Consider the following 25,328-nt stretch of genomic DNA (forward strand, 5'->3'; position numbering starts at 1 on the left):
CAAAAGTGTTTAGCAACAACATGCCCAGTATAATCTCACAAGTGGAGTCTGAGGAGGATAGAGTTTTCGCAGACCTTACCCCTACCTTGAGAGGTAGAGAGGTTGTTTCTTGGCTCAAAAAACAAAGCAGGTCAAAAAGGGCCCAAAAAATAAAAAGGAACAGTAACTACAACAAAATAGTACCCAAGAACAATAGATAGCAACATAAATCAAAGGATAGCTTCATAAGTGTTCAGCTTTTTAAAACTCTATATTGATTCAAACTTTGTCACGCAAGGGAATAATAATTAAATAATGATTTTTTTAAATTAATGATATATATATGCGTTCTGTTAAAAGATCTTCATGTAACTAACATTTCGGTTAAACATGAAGAAATCCAATTGGTTATCGAGATTTTAATGTTGGATTTTGAACCTAAAGTCTTCCTCAACACGACCAAATGATCCATATTCAAAACCTAACTCACGTCAGCGCTTAATGAATTCAACATTCTCTCCTAATTTTCTTTTTCTTTTACAGATTACTTTGCAATACATGAACGTATAACTGTGAGATTTATCTGAAAGACTGATATATCACTAATTCAAAGTCTATAAATTCCCCTGAAATCCACTCCAATTCCACACATCACCTTCCAATTAACATTTTATCAGCCTTTTGACTTCTTGAAAAAGTAACTAGCTGATTATAATGATCAAAATGAGTTTCTTAGTAAAAAATCTTCCACTTTTTTTCACAATCTTCTTCTTGTTCTTCAACTCTTCCATTGCTGCAAATGCAATATACAATATCCAAAACTATGGAGCGAAATCGAATGGAAAAATCGATTCATCCAAAGCATTTTTGAGTGCATGGAGTGCAGCATGTGCATCTACTAGCCCGGCCACCATTTACGTGCCCAAAGGAAATTACATGCTTAAAAATGCATATTTCCAGGGTGAAAAATGCAAGAGCAAGGCTATTACTTTACGTATTGATGGCGCTATATTAGCTCCATCGGATTATAGTATAATTGGGAATAAAGAAAATTGGATCAAATTCGACAGAGTTAATGGAGTTTCTATCATCGGAGGAACCTTAGATGGACAAGGCTCTAGTCTATGGGCTTGCAAAAACTCTGGCAACAATTGTCCTCAAGGACCAATGGTATGATTAAAAGTATATAATTCACGAAAAAATAATTTGAGAAGAATGAAACACTCCAAGTTTGGTTATTTATTATTTACGTGGGTACTAAGTAGGGATGGGCAGTTTCAACTAAACTTGAAATAAATGGCCTTCTTCTTCTAAACTATGAAAGATGGAAGTTCACCACACATACACAAAACAAATATATTAAATTTTCACTCAATTCAGTTACATTAGTTTCCAAACCTCTGGTAAGAACCTCAAGGAAAAATTGTATGATTAATATTCCTGATTTGATTTAATAGTATATCAAAAGTGGTTTTTTTATGGAAAGTATATACTACTCCCTCCGTCCCAAAAAGATTGTCTTACTTTCCTTATTAGTTTGTCCCAAAAAGATTGACACATTTCTATATTTAGAAACAACTTAATTTTCTCAAATGATTTATAGCTACACAAATATCGAAGACTTGTTTTGGACCACACATTTCAAAAGTATTACTTTATTTCTTAAACTCTGTGCAAAGTCAAACTAAGACAATTTTTTTGGGAGGGGGAGTACTAGTTAACAAAGAATGAAACACTACAAGCTTTTTTATTTAGTATTTACGTGGATAAATGACTTTGAGCAGTTTAAACTATGTTGAAATAAACGGTCTTCTTCCTTCATAATGCAAATTAACCACAAAAAAAAAAAAAAAAAAGAGAGAGAGAGAAGATGGAATTAAGTTTTAACTAATATGCATTTGCATTTATTTTTTGTTTTTTTGCTAATAAGGAATTTTATTGAAAGCATGAAAAAAAACTTGTTTGGTGGTGCAGGGACTTACTTTTTCCAACTCGAGCAACATAGATATCAGTGGATTAACATCAAAAAATAGCCAAATGTTCCACATATTGGTAGATAATTGTGATAATGTGAAGCTACAAGGAGTAAAGGTGTCTGCTCCAGGAAACAGTCCCAACACCGACGGAATTCACGTTCAATATTCATCTAGAGTTACCATTATGAACTCCCGTATTGGCACCGGAGATGATTGTATCTCAATTGGCCCCGGCACCTCCAACTTGTGGATCGAAAACATAGCATGTGGCCCCGGCCATGGAATAAGGTTTCAAGAAAAAAAATTTATTTTCAATTTAATTACTTCCTCTATCCCAATTTATGTGAGGGATTCGTAGTACGAGAACACTTAATTTTGACTAAGATTTGGGTATAGATTTTTCAAATGTTTTTAAATATAATTTGCATATTTGAAAACCACACGAAAAGTTATAAGTCAATAGAGCTAATGATTCAAAATTGTACAAAAAAGTTTGAGAAAACTATAGTAAAAAAAAAAAAAAAATTGATTTCTCAAATAGTAATACCTTCACATAAATTGGAATGGAGGGAGTATTGATACTTTCTATGTCTCATTAAAGAATCAAACATATTTTTGTTAAACTTATTTTGTTCAAAGATTTTGTCAGAGGTTCAACCAACCATAGGAAATCATAGGAAAAACTTATTTTGTTGAAAGGTTCAACCAACCATAGGAAATCTAGTTGATTCATTATTTTCCCCGGAGAAAATGTAGTAACAAAGTCAACTTAATTACAACTAAAGTTAGGCTATTTTTGCTCTGTAAGGATGTCTCGTACTTGTTTATTTACTTCATCTAATTATCTTGCCTTATATAAATTAACAATATTGGTGCAGCATTGGGAGTTTAGGCTGGGAATTACAGGAGCCTGGAGTTCAAGATGTTACAGTTAAAACTGTCACTTTCACAGGAACACAAAATGGATTGAGAGTAAAAACATGGGCAAGATCAAGCAATGGATTTGTCAAAAATATTATCTTCCAGCATATAGTTATGTCTAACGTTCAAAACCCTATCATCATTGACCAAAATTACTGCCCTAACAATGAAAATTGCCCTCACCAGGTAACTGATACAAGCAAATAAATTCAGGCAAAAGAAATATCCCTCTGTTTTAATTTATTTGTCTACATTTTTATTCCATTTAAAAAAGAATGCATCTTTTCTTTTTGGCAACACTCTAATTCCAACTTTTCACATGGCATATTTAAGACTACAAAATCAAAACATTTCGGCCATAGAACCAAATATTTTTCAGTTTATTTGGAATTTTGTAAGTTGAAGTTGAAGATGGAGTTGTGTTTGGTTATAGTTTTTGCAAAGCATATTTGGTTGTTTGAACGTACTGAAAGTGAAAAACGGTTTTATGTGTTTTCCAAAATACAAATACTGAAATTTTCATGGCCGAATGCTGATTTTCAAATAAAGTGGAAAAAAAAATTCTGAAAAAGGGGAATAAATCTCATGGTCAAACGGGTCATACCACAAGAATCAAAAGTTTCACTATCTTGAACTCTGTGTCAAGTCAAAACTAGACAAACAAATTGAAACGAAGGGGTATATATTAATCCTTTTTTTTTTTTTTTTTACTTTGGAGGACCTAATTCTCCTACAAAACTAATATTGTTTTTTATTTTCTTAAAATATATTTAGGGCTCGGGTGTAAAAATCAGTGACATAAAGTATCAAGACATACACGGTACATCGGCTACAGAAGTTGCAGTGAAATTTGAGTGTAGCAAGAAATATCCATGCAGTGGCATATCCCTTGAAGATGTAAATCTTAGCTATAGAGATCAACCAGCTGAAGCTTCTTGTGCTAATGCTGGAGGAAGAGCTTCGGGTTTTCAAAAACCTAATAGTTGCTTATAAGTTATAGAATATAGGGATTAAATCAACATCTGTACTAGAATATCGTGGCTTTGGATAATGATTTTATATTTGCTTATAAGCAAGGTAGACACTATATTAATGCAGAATGTAATCTCGGAAATGCAGTTATATATTTAACCAGGACCAGATTTAAAATGAATCTTTTAAAATTTTCTTTATGTTGGTGAAGTTTGGTGGTAGTGTATAATTAGTCATGTATACTGCTTACACAATGAAAAATAATATACGTAACTAATAAAAGCACAGGATGATGTAGTTCTGTTTGTTGGAAAATAGGGGAGGAGAACTGGAGAAGCAATCTCAATCGATATAACTGAAATTCTTTCTAGAAGCTTCTTTGATCCACTAACTTGACTAACATATATAATCAATCATTCTATTTAAATACAAGTAGAGAATATATTCTTCCACCTACTTGACTTACATAAAATTTAACAATACTTATGTATTTTTAAAAATTAATTCTTCTAGCATGAACTTAGACTAATACATACATCTAATTTAATTCTAGAAATTCTTTTTATCTTTCCTAGTTCATGAATAATTTTCATCTTTCCTAATTCATGAATAAAATAATGCATGTATCTGAGACTAATACATTAACCTTCCCAATTCATGAATTAAGATAATTCATGTGTCAAAAAAGTGTTGGGATCGAAATAACAGGACATCATGCGGAAGCTTAACAATTGCAAACCTTGAACGATGATAAATCAAGAACAAATAAAATATACTAAAAAGACATAATATTATGATACAAATTCTGAATTTCAAGGAAGAAGAAGCTAACCAAGATTAAGCTAAGCTATACTCAGAGAGAACTAAAATGGGTTTTCATTAATAGCCTCTGTAAATGGCAAACTCCATACATATAGGGGAAATAAGACCTAGGGGTCAAAGGAAAATAAAAGAAACTTAAGGGGAATTAAAATAACTACTTATTGGACTCAAATATAAGAGCATGTTTGGATGGGCTTAAAATAAGCAGCTTATAAGTTGGAAACAGCTTATAAGCCAAAAAAAAAAAAAAAAAATTGGGGTAGGCTAACTTTTTTTTTTTTTTTTGGCTTATAAGCTGTTTTCAGCTTATAAGCTGCTTTAGATAAGCTAAGCCAAAATGGCCCAATTATTTTTTTGGGCTTATTTTATGCACAAAATGGCTTTAAGCTGGCCAGCCAAACACTCAAAAAAGTTGAAAACAGCTTATAGGCAACTTATAAGTCAATCCAAACGGGCTCTAAAACTAGTAACTGATAGGCAAATAACTAACTCAACCTCCATTTACACTTCCGGAAGCATAAAAGTACTACTTCCCACAGCTACTGTTTTTCTAACTCGTATCAGTACTCCCCAGTAAACAACACCCTTGTCCTCAAGGGTGTTAATTCCACCGGGATCAAATGAAAACTGTGAAGAGACTCCAAATATAAAAGTTTGTTTTCGAACCAAGGTTGCATTACAAAAATAATAGCATTTTCCTGTTGGATCCTGTCCACTTCTTGCTGCAACATATTTATGTATACGGTAAAAACCGGGTTAATTTGCTACTGGTAAGACCGGAGCAAAAGACAGGTTCAAATGGGCACAAATCCGTTTGATCTTGCTCCACACCAGGGTGTTGTCCGGACACAGCAGATCTGAGCCAAAATAAGCGTGTTCGTTAGTCCAGATAATCTGAGCCCGAATGTGCGTGTCCATTGGTCTGGATAATCGGTTGTGAGGCTGCAATGCGTCGTAAAACCGTTCCGCCATTTGTGCTGACAACCGTATGGGTGTCAGACTGTACGGATCAGCCTTATCTTTTTTAGGGTTTGTTTAGAAAGGCTTTTTGGTAGTGTACTAAAGGCACATTAGGAATACCTATAAATAGAGGGCAAACACCCCCCTCCCCCTTTAGAGGGTTAGCGTTTTTCTCATATCACAACATTGTAACCATCTGAAATATTAAAGTTCTCTTCAAGCATTTTGGTCCGAATTCGTGGTGTTCGTCCAAAACCGAGCCAATCTTATATATAGTTTGGCACTTTCAATCTATCTCATTGTCATTATTTAGCACATTTAACACATATCATCCGCTTGTTATATACTTTATATATGCACATATACATAAATATAATCGTATAAATATTCATTTAGAATTCATATTTACCAAAAGATTAAGTTCATCCACATATCCTATTCACCACTTACAAAACTAATTGTTATCCGTATTTCGGGGTAAACAGTTTGGCACCCACCGTGGGCTTAGGATAATAGTGGTGGTTTAATCTTTGCTACTTCTTTTTTCACCTGTTGATTGAAGAATTTGCGGATTTTCACAAAAAACGTACGAAATTGCAAGCAGCGATCACTCTGGTCATGTGACCAACAACGAGATAGTAGCTGAAAAGGAGAACAATAGCGGGTTACGAAACCCACCTGCGGATCCGGCCAACCCAAATGCTGTCAACTCGAGAGAAGTCCTCAACCGGTAGAATACCGTCAATTAGGAGAATGCCACCCTTCCGGCCACCGATCCTTTGAATACTCATAACTTAATTACTTTGTCTCGGGCTTAAGGCCGGAAAACATCGGATATTTCGGATGAGATTAACTTACGTTTAATATTTGAAATATTGCAGGAACAAGGGACCGCTATAGCTGAATAGGGGATTGCCATAGCTCAGCTTCAGAGCAAAGACGATAAGGTAGCTCCGACAAGGCCAAAAGGGGTCACCGAACCAAGGCGGGAGGAAGCATGAATAGTCGAGAATAACTGATCCGGAGGCGGTTCGTCTACCGAGGTTTTGAAGATGCTCGAGACTTTTCCAAAATGGCTTGATTAAACTGAGAAGAGAGTGGAAACAAATAACTCTCGAGTTGACCAGATCCGGGGAGCTCCACCGATTTTGAAAGGACCGGATTCAAAGAGATATATTCAAAGGCCTTTCCCTCCGAGTGCAGCACCGAAGCTAATCCCAAAGAGGTTCAAGATGCCGATATTCTGAAATACGATGGTACAACGGACCAGCAGAAACATGTTACTTCGTACCCTTGTGCCATAAAAGGCAACGATGTTGAAGAAGATGAAATTGAGTCGGTGTTGTTGAAAAACTTCAGAGAAACACTCTCGAAATGGGCGTTAACTTGGTATGACCACCTGCCCGAGAATTCTATCACTTCTTTCGAAATGCTCGCAGATGCGTTTATCAAAGCTCATGCCGGAGCCAAAACGGTGCAAGCCAGAAAGGCGGATATCTTTAGAATCGCTCAAAGAGATGATGAACTACTACGTGAATTTGTAAATCGCTTCCAAAGGGAACGAATGGAACTGCCACCGGTTCTGGAGGAATGGGCAGCGCAAGCTTTCACTAAGGGACTTAATCCCCGAAGATCGACTACCTCATTTAAATTGAAGGATAACTTATTGGAGTACGAGGCTGTAACCTGGGCAGATGTCCATAACAGGTACAAATTTAAGATTTGGGTAGAGGATGATCAGGTCGAACTTCTCCCGGGACATATAAATATGAGCAAAAACTCTGAGAGATCGAGAAAAAATTATGAACCGGAGACAAGAGCATCGAGGGAAAAGTACCGACCATATTCTCAATCAGAAAAGCCTAGCTTCAGGTCGAATAAATCGAGGAGCGGCCCCAATCACTTCTCTAGTAAGGGCGATAAACTAGCTGAGCGCCAGTCAAACAGTCGAGGCCTGTCATTTAGAAGTGACGCCAGCAGTTCGACTAGAAATAAAGACATACCGAGGATACCGGAGTACAACTTCAACATCAATATCTCGGACCTTGTCTCGGCTATCGGCCGTATCACGGAGGCTAGGTGGCCAAGGCCATTAAGATTCGATCCGGTTCAACGGGACCCGAACGTGAAGTGTGAGTATCATGAGACCCATGGGCACAGAATTGAAGATTGTCATCAATTAAGGGAGAAGGTGGCTCGTTTATTGAAAAATGGCCACCTTCGACAATTTCTGAGTGAACGAGCCAAAAGCCATTACAAAGAAAGGGAAAGTCACAAACGAGCTGAGCCGGTGGAACCTCAACATGTGATCAATATGATAATAGAGGGAACGAATGCTCCACGAGGATCGGTGACGAAAAGAACGAAGGTCTCAATTGTATGAGAAAAGCGAACTCGGGACTACGTACCCGAGGGCTCCATCTCCTTCAGTAACGAGGATACAGAAGGCATCATTCAACCGCATAATGATGCATTGGTAATTTATATCCTTATTTTTAAATCACAGGTTAAACATATTTTGATTGATCAAGGTAGTTTAGCCGACATTATCCGATTGAGAGTGGTGGAGCAATTGAAGTTACTAGACCAGATTATCCCGGTAGCTCGGGTACTCAGCGGGTTCACTATGGCAAGTGAGACTACGAAGGGTGAAATTTCTTTATCGGTCAACATTGACGGAACCATACAGCAGACAGTGTTCTACGTCATCGAGGGAGATATGAAGTATAATGCTTTGCTCGGCAGACCATGTATTCATAGCATGAGAGCAGTACCATCGACACTACATCAGTTGCTGAAGTTCCCAACCCCGGAAGGGATAAAAACTATCCGAGCCGAACAACCCGCAGCAAGGGAAATGTTCGCGGTCGAGAAAGCACACCTCTTTCCAAAGAAACCGGATCAAAGAAATGATGAATCAATCAAAGTCAAGGACACCGAATAGCAATTAAAGAATACGGGTTCGAAAGCGGTGCAGAAGGAAACGGACCCGGCTGGTGAAGAGGACGATTTCAGCGTGCCTAGATTGTTTGTATTACCAGATGACTCGGATGCAATCAAATCTACCGTGGAGGAGCTGGAGCAAATCATTTTGTTCGTGCATCTACTGGATAGAAAGGTATACCCGGGCACAGGGTTAACCTCGGAGCTCAGGAACAAGTTAATTAAATTTCTTCAAGCTAATGTCGATTGTTTTACGTGGTCCCATATAGACATACAGGCGGAAGTAACAACTCATAAGCTCAGCCTCGATAGGAAATTCAGCCTGGTGAAGCAGAAAAGGAGACCAATGGCCGAGTCAAAACATTCCTTCGTAAAGGATGAGGATACCTTTGATGTACTTCACAAATACAACATGAAGCTGAACCCGGAGAAGTGTGCCTTCGGTGTCCGATCGAGCAAATTTTTGGGTTTCATGGTATCAAACCGAGGGATTGAAATTAACTCGGACAAAATCAAAGCCATTGAGGACATCGAAGTGGTAAACAATGTCAAAGCAGTACAAAGACTAACCAGGAGGATAGCAGCTTTGAGCCGGTTCATCTCGAGGTCATCATATAAGAGCCACCGTTTCTTCTCCTTGCTAAGAAAGAAGAATGACTTCGTTTGGACACCGAAATGCCAAAAGGCCTTGCAAGATTTGAAACGGTACCTGACCAGCCCGCCCTTGCTACACACGTTGAAGGCAGATGAACAGCTATTTCTATACTTAGCAGTATCCGAGGTGGTGGTAAGCGGCGTTCTGGTTCGAGAGGAAGCAAGTATGCAATTTCTAATCTATTAAGTGAGTAGGACCTTAGGAGATGCGGAGACCCATTATCCGCACCTCGAAAAGTTAGCTTTGGTATTTGTACATGCTTCGAGAAAGCTAAAACCTTACTTTCAATGCCATCCCATATGTGTAGTAACTACTCACCCGCTAAAAAATGTCATGCATAAACCGGAGTTATTAGGTTGATTGACCAAATAGGCCGTAGAGATTAGCGGATATGATATCGAGTATAATCCTAGAACAACTATTAAATCTCAAATCTTAGCCGATTTTGTAGCAGACTTTACCCCCGCCATGATTCCCGAGGTAGAAAAAGAGCTTTTGTTAACCTCGGGAAAGGCTTCGGATATTTGGTCTGTACATACAGACGGGGCATTAAACCTGAAAGGTTCCGAGTTACGCATTGTTCTTAAGGCCCCGTCATTAGACAATCAATCAGAACTATAAAATTGACTAACAGTGAAGTCGAGTATGACGCTATGATTGCAAGTTTAGAATTGGCTCAGAGTTTGGGGGCCAAAGTGATCGAAGCAAAATGTGATTCTCTCCTGGTCTTGAACCAAGTCAATGACGTCTTCGAGGTCAAGGATGAGCGAATGCAAAGGTACTTAGAAAAAACCCAAGTGATATTGCATCGATTTAAATAATGGACTATGCAACATATACTGAGGGAGTTGAACAATGAGGCAGATGCATTAGCCAACTTAGGCTTCTCGGTTGAAGCTGTCGAGTTCAATTCTGGCACGATCGTCCAATTAATGAACTCGGCAGTGGAAAATGGTCATACCGAGATAAATGCAATGGGTCTGACATGGGACTGGTGCAACAAATACCTCGACTACTTGCACGATAGAAAACTCCCAAATAACCCAAAAGAATCAAGGTTTCTTCGAACCAAAGCGGTCTGATTCTGTTTGGTGGATGATCAGGTATATCGCCGGTCTTTTTTCGGTCCCCTGGTTAAATTCTTGGGACCCAGAGAAACGGATTATGTGATGAAAGAAGTCCACGACGGAACCCGCGGTAACCACTCCGGTGCCGAAACTTTGGTTCGGAAGATCATCAGAGCCGGGTACTATTGGAACCAGATAAGGAAGGACACGAAAAGCTTTGTCCGTAAATTTGATGGGTGCCAAAAGCATGCGCCAATGATACATCACCCGGGGGAGTTACTGCACCCGGTCTTGTCCCTTCGGCCATTTATGAAGTGGGGAATGAATATTGTCGGTCCTCTGCCATGGGCCTTAGGTAAAGCTCGCTTCATCTTATTTATAACTGATTACTTTTCAAAATGGGTTGAAGCGCAGGCTTTTGAGAAAGTTAGAGAGAATGAGGTTATTAACTTCATATGGGATCATATCATTTGTCGATTAGGCATCCCGGCCGAGATAACTTGTGATAACGATCCTCAGTTTATTGGCAATAAAGTAAATAACTTCCTCGAAGGCTTGAAGATCAAAAAGATTATGTCAACTCCGTATCACCCGAGTGCAAACGGACAGGTAGAATCCATGAACAAAACCATAATTCAAAATTTAAGGAAACGGTTAGAGACGTCAAAGCACGAATGGAAGGAAGTGCTACCAGAGGTATTACGGGCCTATAGAACAACGTCAAAGTCAAGCACAGGAGAAACGCCATTTTCATTAGTATACGGGGCTGAGACTCTAATCCCAGTAGAAGTTGGCGAACCGAGTCTACGGTTTCGGTACGCCACTAATGGGTCAAATGAAGAGGCTATGGCCGTAAAACTTGACTTAACAGACGAACTACACGAAAATGCGATAGTCCGTTTAGCAGCACAAAAGCAGCGAATGGAGAGGTACTATAACCGAAGGACAAACGTTCGACATTTCTAAGTTGGGGACTTAGTACTTCGAAAAATTACCCTGCACACTAAGAACCCCGATGATGGAAAATTGGGCCCAAACTGGGAAGGGCCGTATAAGGTAACCGGAATAACGGGCAAGGGGTCGTATCAGTTGGAAACCATAGACGGCCACCGACTACACAACAACTGGAACGTGGCTCATTTGAAGAAATATTATTGCTGAGAAGTCATGTCGAGATAAATCCCGAAGGTATTAGAACTAGGTCTGAAAACACATGTTGCACTATTTTCCTTAGCCTGGTTTCATCCCGAAGTGGGTTTTCCGGCAAGGTTTTTAACAAGGCAACAAGTACAGCGTGTTACCCGATGAAGATGAGGCCAAGCGCCCGAAAGTCCGAGACCAAATAAACACCGGGGAATGGATAGTGTTTCCCCGTTCATACTTCTCGAACAAACACTAGGGGACTACTATACCCCCACCAAGATCGAAGAAGAACTCACTTTAATAAAGTCAAGACCCGAACAATTTTTGTTTTTTCTATATACCCGAGCCTTCCGTACTAGGTTTCAATGTTAGGGCCAAACAATCAAATGAATCGTGCCCGAATAGTATTTGCTACGGCAAGAACAGAAGGGATCATATAAAATCTTTAAATTGTGTGCAAATACTTACGATATGAAATAGTATTGTTGAAAAGTATGTCTTGGATATGTTTTCTTATTTAATAACCCCCTACCGGGGACTATTTTCAAACAATGGACAAAGGCAACAATGTCACAGTAAGTCGAACACAACTCTACTAATAGCCTCGAATAGGGACTACTGTCACAAGATTGACAAAAGGGCAAATAAACAGTACAAAATGCCCCGGACCTAGTCCACTACAAACAAACAGTCAAAAGAAGGTCAAATAATTAAAGACCTCGACTGAAAATGCCCGAGGTGATTCAGAGACGTCTGAATTCACAAAGCATAAATAAGCGCTGCGGGCGAATCATTCAATAAGTCATCGGTCAAAAAACAAACCGAGCAAAATAAGGCTCGTAACCGATGAGTTAAGATAGGCTTACCAGCTTAAGGCCAAGCCCCGACCACTCAATACAATAAGCTTCGAAAAACAAACTGAACAAAGTAAGGCTCAGTTCGGATAAAAAGCTTAGGGCCTAGCCCTGACCACTCATTACGAAGCAAACGTTCAAAACAAGTATCATAAATTACATCCGATTCAAAGATCAAATAAAACGATGGGAAAAGGGAAATATGCATTTCATACATGGCATAGCAAACCAAAGCTTTACACTTAGGATTTTTTACATGATAAAAAACAAAAAAAGGCTCCTGCATCCCCTATTCTACTCGGTATGAGATGAACCCGAGTTCTCGAATAAGGTCTCCTCGGAATCGTCTTCGGAGCTAGCCTCAAGAGCTTTCTTAGCCTTATCCTCGATCATCCTCGCATCAAGTGTGCCAGCCGGGATATTTTCCATACCCCGTTCAACGTGCTCGAGGGTCATCCTCTGAGATTTCCACCGTTCATACTCAGCCAAGAGCGTAGAACGAGCCTCGACGGCCACTATATCATTAAGGGCTTCATTTAGATCGGCCTCAGTTTTCTTCTGCTTCTCCTCCAACTCGAATTTCATGTCAAGTAGAGTGATTCAAACCGAATTGACAGATGTAAGCTCGATTTGGAGACGATCATTGGCCGCAATAGCTTCCTCGAGCTCTCTCTTAAGCTCATCACTGATCCGGGCACGAGTCTTAGCCTTTTCTTCAAAAACCCTTAGCTTCTCCTTCTCGATGGCTCTCTCGGCTTCAAGCTGCCTGGAATTTTCTATTGCTTTCTCGGCATCAGCCTTGACCGAGTTAAGCTCACCTTGAAGTTGGGCGATAGTAGCATCGAACTCACCGAGTTTGGTAGCAAAGTTAGCATTCTCTCGGCTAAGGTTTGTATTATCCTGATTCAGGAGCCGGTTCTTTTCAACCGCATCATCGAGTTCGGCCTTTAGGCGGAGTTTATCATCTTTAGCTGCCTCCAGCTTGGATTGAAGGTTCGGGGAAGCGATTAACTGGTTCAGCTGGTCCTCTTTTCCCTGCAAGAGAAGCTTGAACTTCTTGGTTTCCCGGCTCTGAGCATCCAGCCGGCCCTTCAAGTCCTCTGCTTCGTGTTGGGCTCGGATGAAGCCCTCATTCACGAGCACAACGCTTTGCAAATATAAAACAAATAAAGTTATAAAATCGATTAGCAAAAATGGAGAATCGCACATCGATGTTGTAGAAATGCATAAGAACACTTACCCAGTTGCCCGCATGCATCTCCTCATTTATGAGATACTGCCATGGGAGTCCCTCCATCTTCTCCTTGTCTGAATTTGAAACAAGAGGTCTTAAATAACTTGCAACCCCCACGAGACGTGACAAAAAGCTGCAGTCCTCGGGGACGGTGACCACAACCGACCTAGTCGTCCTCGGTTCTACACTAGGGGCTGGGAAAATATCAACAAGTTTTGACCTCGCACCTATTTCAGTGGACCAGCTGGAAACCCTCGTGGTGCGAGAAATACAGAGTTGTCCAAACCCCGAGACTTCGGCCGTATCAGGAGGGGTACCGGCGAGCATATCATCGAGGATTTTCGATCTCGAAGAAGAAGCAGGAGGAGAAGCCGACATAGCTTCAGCAGTGTCAGCAGTTGAAGGCACCTCGGCCTCAGTAGCTTGGCTGACTCTAGATGACGGGTCGGTTGCTGCAATAATTTCAATCTCTGGGTCCGTTTCAACCCTTTGGGCGGCCTCGGTTTCCAAGATTGGACCAGACCTTCTAGGATTCTTCACCAAAGGCGCTGCCTCGGGTGAAGGATCACCTGAAATGTCAATAAATTCAATAGACCTTAGTTGAATTGGAGCTTTGAAATACTCGGTTACCGGAGGAAAAGGAACCTCATCCTCCCCACCTGTAGTCGAGGTTGGGATGGTAATTTCTTTCTCAGCAACGGTAGCGATGGAAGGACTCGCCGCAACTCTTTTAAGCACAGTGTCAGGCTCGGTTTCATCCCTCAGGGTCCGAACATCACTTCTCGACCTCTTCTTTTTCTTCTGACCCCTGGTCGAGGGTTTTCTTTGCCTCTTTTCGGCTGTGGCAATAAGCCGGGATGATCCTGCCGTATCAAAGTCTGAACCCAGTGTCATAGAGTCATCCGTTGGTATAGGTCGTGGTTCCACAGAACCTTTGCCCAAACCTAGGCATCGAATAGTTAAAGAAAGAGAAGGCGAAACAAATAGAAATGTTAAGCATCAAGTTCAAGAAAAGGTTACCATGGTTCTGCACAACCACCGGTACCAAGATAAATCTGCCTATGTCTGTTCTTCGTGTAAGTGCTGGCTGATGATTGCCTCAACCCACTCGGGGAAATTTCGGATTACAAAAGGGATCCATGCCTCGGCTGCAAATTTCGAACAAGTTAAAAAAGAGAATTAGAAAAAGGGCTTGGATACGTGCAAAGAAAACACGTTTGAGGGACTCACATTTTTCATTTCACTTTTCTGGGAAAGGCATATACTCCGCCAGGATAATATCCACCGTCCTAACCCGGACGAAACGTTCAAGCCATCCTCGGTCTCTATCCTCGTTGAGACAGGAAAGGATCGGGTTTTGGCCTCATTTGGAGACCTTTATCAAACCCCCGCGAAAGATCCTCAGGCAATACAGCCAAATGAAGTATGCCAACGTGAACTATTTATTGGCGTTATTTGCCAATAGACGAAGGCAGGCCACGATCCTCCAGATAATCGGCCCAATTTGGGCAAGGCACACATTATACGTTTGACACATCTCGAGAATGACCGGATCAATAGGAGGGTCGAGCTTGAGAGTGAATAGGTACGTATAAATGTACAGAAATCCTTCCTTATAATCGGTGATGGATTCGTCATCACCGGGGGCAATCACCTGCACTGGACGTTTGTCCCATCCACACTCGGACTGAACCCAAGAGAGGCGATCTTCTTTAATTGATGAAGGATAACGTATCACGTCGAAACCCCTGTCCGATGCTTGCACTGCCTTTTTGACTGCAAATTCGTGGTTATAGTTTGGCTTCGCTGGTATTATGTTCGTGGTCGGTTGAGGAAGTGTCTTACCTCCGGGTTTGGGAGCAGGCGCGGTACCCGGAGATGAAGTCGAGGATACATTTTGGGAAGCAGAGTTGGTGTTCGTTGACATTTTTTGGCCAAGTATGTATTTATGAAGAAGTTGGTATGAAGATTCGAAGATTTGAAGATTCAGATGAAGACTTGAAGGCTGAGATGAATATATGAACTTGAATATTTGAAGATATAAAGGTTTGGCTTAAATGAATGAAGATTTGAAGGTTTGGTGATTTAGGATAACAAGATTCGTGGTAACGGGGCTGTTTAAGCAAAGAAACGAAGATAAAAAGAGTTGAAAGTGAAAAATGAAAGGAAAAAATGCAGGCGTAACTCTTATATAGAAATTTTACCGTGGTGGTTACCGAAGCCAACCAATCGGGAGACGACACGTGTCCGAAAATTAATGAGATGTGATTTGACGCGATGTGGCTTGAGGCGGTTTTCGAAGTTGGCCACTCGGAATGGGACACGTGGCCGAAGTCAGAAGGAAATGACGTGAGGTGACGTTGCGGTTCCCGCCTATTTTGAAGATAAGAACGAACTTATGGATGAGACCACCGATTTGAGACTTTTCCACTTTCCGCCACTCCAGTGAAACTACGATCTAGAAAGCGTGGGGACTATCTGTATACGGTAAAAATTGAGTTAATTTGTTACTGGTAAGACTGGAGCAAAAGACAGGTTCAAATGGGCACAAATCCGTTCGATCTTGCTCCACACTAGGGTGTTGTACTGGACACAGCTGATCCGAGCCAAAATAAGCATGTCTGTTAGTCCTGATTATCTGAGCCCGAATGTGCGTGTCCGTTGGTCCGGATAATCGGTTGTGAGGCTGCCACGCGTCGTAAAACCATTCCCCATTTGTACTGACAACCGTACGAGTGTCAGACCGTACAGATCAACCTTATCTTTTTTAGGGTTTGTTTAGAAAGGCTTTTTGGTAATGTACTAAAGGCCCATTAGGAATACCTATAAATAGAGGGCAACCCCTCCCCCTTTTAAAGGGTTAGCTTTTTTCTCATATCACAACATTGTAACCATCTGAAATATTAAAGTTCTCTTCAAGCATTTTGGTCTAAATTCGTGGTGTTCGTCCAAAACTGAGTCAATCTTATATATCGTTTGACACTTTCAATCTATCTCATTATCATTATTTAGCACATTTAACACATAGCATCTGCTTATTATATACTTTATATATGCACATATACATATATATAATCGAATAAATATTCATTTAAAATTCATATTTACCAAAAGATTAAGTTCAGCCACATATCCTATTCACCACTTACAAATCTAATTGTTATCCGTATTTCGGGGTAAAACATTTCTTCATGAGATAATATTCCACCCATCTTACAATAGTCGCATATACATTTGAAGGAATAACATTGCTTCCAGTATCCATTGAAACAAGCTGACACAAATTTTCTGTTGCACTCTTTCCTAGCTCAATGCCATGCTTTGTTCTTATGGAAACAAACATAGCCATGCTAATTTTTGCAGCTCCAACCTTGGTGCAAACTTTTAGGACCCAAACAAGTATCACACAATTAGGTAACATCTCTTGACCTTCACATATAATCCCCTTTAGAAAATTTAACACTGTTTCTGCCTCCCTTTGGAGAGCATGTCTCCAAGTTAGTGTCAGGACCCCAAGTTAGTGTCTCCAAGATGTACCCGGATATGATTACCGAGCACCACTCATAATGCGATCTATCATACATAACCTTGACATACATCTTTCTCAACGCAAGACTTATCATGAAACAATCCCCAAATATCTCCCAAAACATGTGTGCATACATAGGCCCATAAGGCCGCAAAAATGATGTACAGAATATACAACGAAGGAATCATCTAGCACCTACAACCCACACATAAGTATCTACAAGCCTCTAACTAGAGTACCGAAATCATAAGGACGGGACAGGACCCCGCCATGTCCCAAATATGTGCACAGAAGAATATACCAAGAAGTGGCAACTCCGGAGTAGTGGAGTGCTCCTGCAAATTTGCTGAGTAAGCTCCTAAGCGTCTGTGCCGTCTCCCTGTCTACCTGTGGGCATGAAAACAGCGTCCATAAAAGAAAGGACATTAGTACGAACAATGTACTGAGTAGGTAAGGCATGTATATCAACATAATAAAGAAGTAAGAGAATATGAGATGAAGAGATAACCTGTAACTGATTGCCTCTTAAGGCGGAATCATGCATGCTAACAAGAAAAACATCATATCATGCATACATATATATAAACTGCCAGGCCATATAGGTACGGTGTGATCATAATTAGCCCGCGTCCGGGGTAAGCATCTCAAGCAGCCCACTAGTGGTGTCTGCCCGACCATATAGGCACGGTGTAATCATCACCATAGCTGCCCACTACGCCCATTGTAGTGGTGACTGCCCGGCCAAATAGGCGCGGTGTAATCTTACATATACATAATATGAAGCATGCATTAGAGCTTAAGTAAAAGCTATAACTCTATTAGAGTGACGTAAGGTAATGAACCTCCGATTGCATTATGGAATAATCATCATCGCTATGCCTCACCTTGGAAGAACTAATACCATGAGGTGAGACAAAAGCAAGAAGTAACATCAATGAAATCATAAAGATAGGATCATCAAACTCATGAAAGCATCATTATCATCATCATTATCATAGAACCATGCTTAAGGCTAAGCTAAGGCGTCTAAGAGCTAATGAAAATTGGACAGCGTTTCCTTTGTTTCGACAACTTTCTCCATATAATATAACAACTCCCAAACATCAATAGCGACACTCATAATATCATAAGCAATAGATTTCTCAAGTTAAATATTGTTCACTTCTCAAATTCCCCTTCAAACGATCCATAATTATGAGTACAATACAACATCATATCCGTTCTTCACATAACACTTCCTTAACGTCATTAGCATCATTCATAACGATATTATACTCATCTTATACTAAGAATCATGACTCAAATTAATTTACTACTAAAAATACCATTATTTCCATATTTGAGCTCATGTTCTACTTTTTTCTCCAATCCAAGTCCTGCAACCACTCAATACATTTAATAACATGAAATAAGTGTAAAACTCACCTTTGATTATGTAGGAATGATCTTTGGATGAAGACACGCCACTTGGGACAACCCCAACTTCAATTCCAAAGGGAACCTTGGCTTTCACAAACCCTAATGATCTTCTCTACACTTGATTCTCTTGGTTCTTGATGATAACTCTTTGATCTCTCTTAAATTTATGTTAATAAGGTGTATAGAATATTCTAGAGGTCTCATGAAGTGTGGAAAAGGCGAAAAATGAAAAATAAGAACTTGGGTCTCATGTATATATAAATTATTAAATCTGACCCGACATGATTTATACGGACACTTATACGGTCCTTATAATCTTATCGGTCCGTATAAGTGACCGTAGAATTGCATCAACAACGGAAACCCATACTGTAACTGTTATACGGACACTTATACGGTCTGTATAATTTTATACGGTCCATATAAGTCACTGTATAATCTCACCAAGACTTACTCCTCACTGTGACCATTATACTGACCCTTATACGGCCGTATAAAGTTATACAGACCGTATAAGTGGTCGCACAACTCACATTTTCTCGACATTGTTCTCGTGGATTCATTTGATCTCTAATCCTTATAGAACCTTCTCAGCACTTGTTTAATATATCATTAGCCATCTTAGGAGCCTTATAACCTCCCCTCAAGACATTACTAATTAATCCTTAAATCGATAACCTGCGAGACCTTTCTCAAACACAACTTATACTTCAGTTTCTTCAACGAACTTTCTTCTCTTGCGTCAAATGTCTTTGGAATCTTAATTAGAATCATTAAGTATCTCTTCTTACTTGTAGGGTCATCGCGTACACCTTAACTTGCATTAGTCTATTCACCGCACAACAACCCGAAATTTTGGGGTGTAACACTCTCCCCCCTTAAGAACATCCATCCTCGAATGTTAAATTCTCGGAAATTCCACAAAAATTTCAACAGAGTTTCCCTTGTAATATGGCACTACCATCCTGTCATAACAACCTAAAATAACATCGCCTCGTTGGGCTACAACAACAACAACAAGAAAACATGGCCACACATGACCAAAAGCATTACATACCTTACGACAATGGCGTTTCATCTTGAATCTCTTCCGGGGGTGGAAATAAGTGCGGATATCTAGACTTCAAGTCTTCTTCTGCTTCCTAAGTCATTTCCTCTTTATTATTGTTTCTTCACAAGACCTTAACTGAGGCTACCTCTTCGTTTCTGAGTCTCCGCACCTGCCTATCTAGTATAGCAATGGGTACCTCTTCATAAGCTAACTTCTTAGAGATCTGGACATCATCTACCGGTATGATTCTGGAGGGATCTCCAACACTCTTACGGAGCATCGACACATGGAAAATTGGATGGACTGGTTCCAGTTCCGGAGGTAAATCTTGTTCATAAGCCACTTGGCCCACCTTGCGTACAATCTTATAAGGCCCAAAATACCGGGGTTTGAGCTTACCCTTCTTACCGAATCTCATTACACCTTTCATCGGCGACACTTTTAAGAACACCCAATCATTGATTTGGAATTCCAAGTTCCGTCGGCGATTGTCCACATAAGATTTTTGGCGACTTTGAGCTGTCAACAACCGGTCTCGGATGAGCTTGACCTTTTCCATCACTTGCTGAATCAATGCTGGTCTTTTCAGTTGTGTCTCTCCGACTTCAAAACATCCAATTGGCGACCTACATTTCCTTTCATACAGAGCTTCATACGGAGCCATCTGGATGTTGGAATGATAATTGTTGTTATAGGCAAACTCAATAAGTGGCAAATAATCATCCCAATTACCTCCGAAATCCAATACACATGCCCGCAACATATCTTCCAGGGTCTGAATAGTGCGTTCAGCTTGCGCATCGGTCTGTGGATAAAATGTTATGCTGAGTCTCACTTGAGTTCCCAAACCTTCTTGAAAGGATTTCCAGAATTTAGTTGTGAATTGTGCTCCCCTATCTGTGATAATAGATACTGGAACACCATGAAGTTGCACTATCTCTTGAAGATTTGACTTTGCATAATCTTCGGCTGAGTATGTAGTTCTGACTGGTAGGAAATGAGCTGACTTTGTAAGTCGTCCCACGATTACCCATATGGAGTCATACTTACGCCGAGAACGAGGCAAACCTACAATAAAATCCATGTTGATCACCTCCCATTTCTAGGTTGGAATTTCTATAGCCTGCAACAATCCTCCTGGCTTTTGATGCTCAATTTTCACTTATTGGCAATTTGGGCATTGAGCTACAAACTCTGCTATATCCTTCTTCATTCCATCCCATCAAGATCATGATACATCTTTGTTGCTCTTGGATGAACAGAATAACAGGAGTAATGAGCTTCTTCCAGAATCTGGTGGCGTAATCCCACAACATCTGGAGCACACAACCTGCCTCGATACCTGAGAGTCCCATCTGCCAAAATCTAAAATGGTGACTTCTCTTTCTGGGGAAGGGCATCCCTGTAGAGACTCGACTTGGGATCTTCATATTGGCGCCCTTTCACTTCTATATCTAACGATGAAACATCTAGGTTATAAATAGCAACTCCTGTATTGCCCGAGTCGATTAAATGAACTCCTAGGCTAGCTAACTGATGGAGATCACAGACTAATTCTTTCTTCTCCAGTTGAATGTCACAACTACTGCCAGTGGATTTGCGGCTACGAGCATCGGCAACACATTTGCCTTTCCGAGATGATATAGTATACTCACATCATAGTCTTTCAATAACTCCAACCATCGCCTCTGCCGAAGATTTAACTCCTTTTGCTTGAAAATATATTGAAGACTCTTGTGATCTGTATAAATATCAACATGAACACCGTACAAACAATGTCTCCGAATCTTCAGTGCATGAATAACCACATCTAGTTCAAGATCATGGGTCGGATAATTCTTCTCATGTTTCTGCAACTGCCTGGAGGCATAGGAAATGACCTTACCGCACTGCATCAGCACCGAGCCTAACCCAACACAAGAGGCATCACAATAAACAACATAGCCTTTTGATCCTTCTGCAAGTGTCAGGACTGGGGCCGAAGTCAATCTATCCTTCAATTCCTGGAAACTGCACTCACAAGCATCGATCCATTAAAATTTTGCTGATTTCTGAGTTAGCTTTGTCAATGGTGCCGAAATAGAAGAAAATCCTTCCACAAATCTTCTATAATAGCCCGCTAATCCCAGAAAGCTACGGACCTCTGTAGGTGTTGTAGGCCTTGGCTAAGCCTTCACAACTTCAATTTTTTGAGTATCCACTCAGATGCCATCAGCTCAGATAATATGGCCTAGAAAAGCCAGAGAATTCAACCAAAACTCACATTTTAAAATTTAACATATAATTCTCGAGTCCGAAGAATTCCAAGGACAGTACGTAGATGATCTGCATGCTCTGCCTCTAACCGAGAATATACCAAAATGTCATCGATGAACACGATCACAAATAGATCTAGAAAAGGTCTGAATACATTATTCATCAAATTCATAAACACTGCCGGAGCGTTAGTCAACCCAAATGAAATTACCCGAAATTCATAATGACCGTATCTAGTTTTGAAAGACGTTTTCGAAATGTCTTCTTCCTTGACTCTCACTTGGTGATATCCTGATCTTAGATCTATTTTTGAAAACCACTTAGCACCCTGCAATTGATAAAATAAATCATCGATCCTTGGAAGCGGATATTTATTCTTTATTGTTACCTTGTTTAACTGCCTATAATGAATACACATTTGCAAAGAAGCATCTTTCTTCCTCACGAACAAGACAGGTGCTCCCCATGGCGATGAACTGGGCCTAATAAATCCCTTATCGAGCAAATCCTTCAGTTGTGCCTTTAGCTTTTTCAATTCTGCTGGAGCTATTCTGTAAGGAGGAATATATATAGGCTCAGTGTCCAGCAGCACATCAATGGTAAAATAAATTTCTCGTTCCGGTGGAAGGCCTGGGAGTTCATCTGGAAATATATCCGAAAACTCATTTACTATCGGAACGGATTAAAGAGTCGGCGGCTTTGCCTCGGTGTCATGAACTCGGACCAAATGGTAAATATATCCCTTTTTAATCATCTTCCTCACTTTGATATACGAAATAAACCTACCCTTTGGAGACACTGTATTATCTTTCCATTCAAGCACTGGTTCTCCAGGGAATTGGAATCGAGCCATTTTTGTTCTACAATCCACATTAGCATAACAGGAGGCTAGCCAATCCATGCCTATAATGACATCAAAGTCCAACATTTCCAGTTCAATCAAATAACCATTAGTCTGACGATCACATACCACAATCACAAAATTTCTATATACTTGCCTAGCTATTACCTGGTCGGCAACGTAAGGAGTGATATAAGACAAGGTAGAATCCGGATCAATCAATGCATAATATTATGAGAGAATATGGATAATATACCTGTAACCACATCAGTGGAGAACTCAAGATCCTGGCATCCGGCTAAAGCATAAATACGAGGCTGAGAGCCACTTGAACTGGATGTTACCCTTCTGCCTCTACCACGGCCTGCTGAAGCCTGGGGAGTCTGCCTTACGGGGCGTACGGACGAAGAAGAACCTGCTACCGATCCTGTAAGCTGAGCCCCAACTCTAACACCCATAGATGGTCAATCATGTATCATATGCCCAACCTGACAACAGGCATAGCAAGCATCTGAACCTCGGCGACACTGACCGGAATGTAATCTACCACACTGGCTGCATCATGGTAATGGTGGTCTCCTCTGACTGGGAGCACCTCCAAACTGGAAACTCGAAACTTTCGAGCTCTGACCCTGTCCTGATTAAATAGGGCTATCAAATCTCCTGCCCGCAAACAGAGGAGGTGCACTAGTCACAGACTGGCCTGAATATCTAGAATATAACTGTCTCTGACCCCCTCTATACTCCCTACTAGTACCCGCAGACCTGGCCCTCTTGTTATGTCCTCTATCAATATCACGCTCACCTCGGTGTGGCTACTGCTGCTCTTCTAGATTCTGGGCGTGGGCCTAACTACGAGAAATGTCCATCCCATCCTGAAGTGAAGCTGTCAAGCAATCTTTGATCAAATGTGGCCCTAAGCCACTCACAAAGCCTCAGTCATCTGTTGACCCGAAGCACCTGGTGGAGGAACTGGAGGCATTAGTACTGGTGCTGAGGCCCCTTCATGCTCCTCTAATATACGAGATGGAGCCCAATCATGCGACTCACCCTCTGCTATATGTACCGGGGACTCCCACTCAGTCCGCTTTCCTGCTGCTGTCTTGCCCTTCTGGCCAGCTGTCGCTTTCTTCTTCACCGGCATAGCTGAAATCATACGAACAATCAGAGAGAAAAATGAATCTTACATTATGGCTCTAGCTCACGATCTATGAACAAGAAGGACGTTCGTTATTCATAAATGCCCCGCAGCCTCTCGTTCATAAGTGTGGCGTGCTTCACACCCATAAACAAGACTCTACTGGACACGGCTCGTAGACACACCCTAGGACGGAACTGCTCTGATACCACTTTTGTCACGACCCTAACTAGTGGGCCATGACGGGTTCCCAGAGCTGACTACTGAGAACCACCCATCATGCTATCTATCATACCCAACCTAGACATACATCTTTCTTAACACAAGACATATCATGAAACAATCCCCAAATATCTCCCAAAACATGTGTGCATACATAGGCCCATAAGGCCACAAAAATTATGTACAGAATATACAACGAAAGAATAATCTAGCACCTACAACCCACACATAAGTATCTACGAGTCTCTAACTAGAGTACTGAAATTATAAGGACGGGACAGGACCCCGCCATGCCCCAAATATGTGCACAGAAAAACATACCAAGAAGTGGAAACTCTAGAGTAGTGGAGTGCTCCTGCAAATCTATTGAGTAAACCCCTAAGCGTCAGCGCCGTCTCCTTGTCTACACGTGGGCATGAACACAACGTCCATAAAAGAAAGGACGTCAGTACGAACAATGTACTCAGTATGTAAGGCATGTGTATCAACATAATAAAGAAGTAAGAGAACATGAGATGAAGAGATAACCTGTAACTGATTGCTTCTTAAGGCGGAATCATGCATGCTAACAACAAAAACATCATATCATGCATCTATGTATATGAACTGCTCGACCATATAGGTACGGTGTGATCATCATTAGTGTCACGACCCAACCCCGTAAGCCGTGACTGGTGCCCGACATGGACACCTGTATACATACTCTTTAGCTATATGTTCATTTCACATCAAACTCAATATGGATCTTATAACGACCAAACCATGGTCTCAGAACTGTCACATAAATATTCATATAAATGCAAGCCGACAAGGCTGCCATCATATAATAATATCATATGCAAGCCGACAAGGCCGCCATCATATACGAACATCATACCACAACACATCGTATAGACACAGCTGAACAGACCCCATACACAACCCACACATATGTCCACAGACCTCTAAGAGTATCAACGGTAACGTAACATATGACGGGACAGGGCCCAGTCGTACCCTTAAACAACAAATGCATATATTTAGATCAAAAAGGATCTATACCAAAGTCTGGGCTCCGGAACAACGGAACTCTCCAAGATAGCAGAAGGGGAATCTTAAGCTATCGGATCACCAAAGCCAGTATCTGCACCTGCGGGCATAAAACGCAGCCCCCCGAAGAAAGGGGGTCAGTACGGAATATGTACCGAGCATGTAAAGCATGAAATACAGAAAACGGGATCATAATTGAAATAAGAAGTACAGAAAATGAGTACAATAACCAGAATACCAAGTACTTGCTTTCGAAACATAATTCATGCATGTCAATATCATATATCATATCCGGCCCCATTATGGGACTCGGTGAA

General features: G+C 40.7%; 2 protein-coding genes across 2 annotated transcripts; both read left to right on the forward strand.

The window, feature by feature from the left end:
* The first annotated feature begins 622 nt into the window (after positions 1 to 622).
* Positions 623 to 4,029, forward strand: LOC132636028 (polygalacturonase-like). Its single transcript, XM_060352685.1, has 4 exons — positions 623 to 1,149; positions 1,954 to 2,243; positions 2,834 to 3,062; positions 3,651 to 4,029. The coding sequence occupies exons 1-4, from the start codon at positions 694 to 696 to the stop codon at positions 3,867 to 3,869; spliced, it is 1,194 nt and encodes a 397-aa protein (XP_060208668.1). The 5' UTR covers positions 623 to 693; the 3' UTR covers positions 3,870 to 4,029.
* A 3,030-nt stretch (positions 4,030 to 7,059) lies between these two features.
* On the forward strand, positions 7,060 to 8,574 carry LOC132637497 (uncharacterized). Its single transcript, XM_060354577.1, has 2 exons — positions 7,060 to 7,998; positions 8,137 to 8,574. The coding sequence occupies exons 1-2, from the start codon at positions 7,060 to 7,062 to the stop codon at positions 8,572 to 8,574; spliced, it is 1,377 nt and encodes a 458-aa protein (XP_060210560.1).
* Positions 8,575 to 25,328: the final 16,754 nt, after the last annotated feature.

The sequence above is a fragment of the Lycium barbarum genome, chromosome 4, assembly GCF_019175385.1.
Source record: "Lycium barbarum isolate Lr01 chromosome 4, ASM1917538v2, whole genome shotgun sequence".
NCBI classification, from domain to species: domain Eukaryota; kingdom Viridiplantae; phylum Streptophyta; class Magnoliopsida; order Solanales; family Solanaceae; genus Lycium; species Lycium barbarum.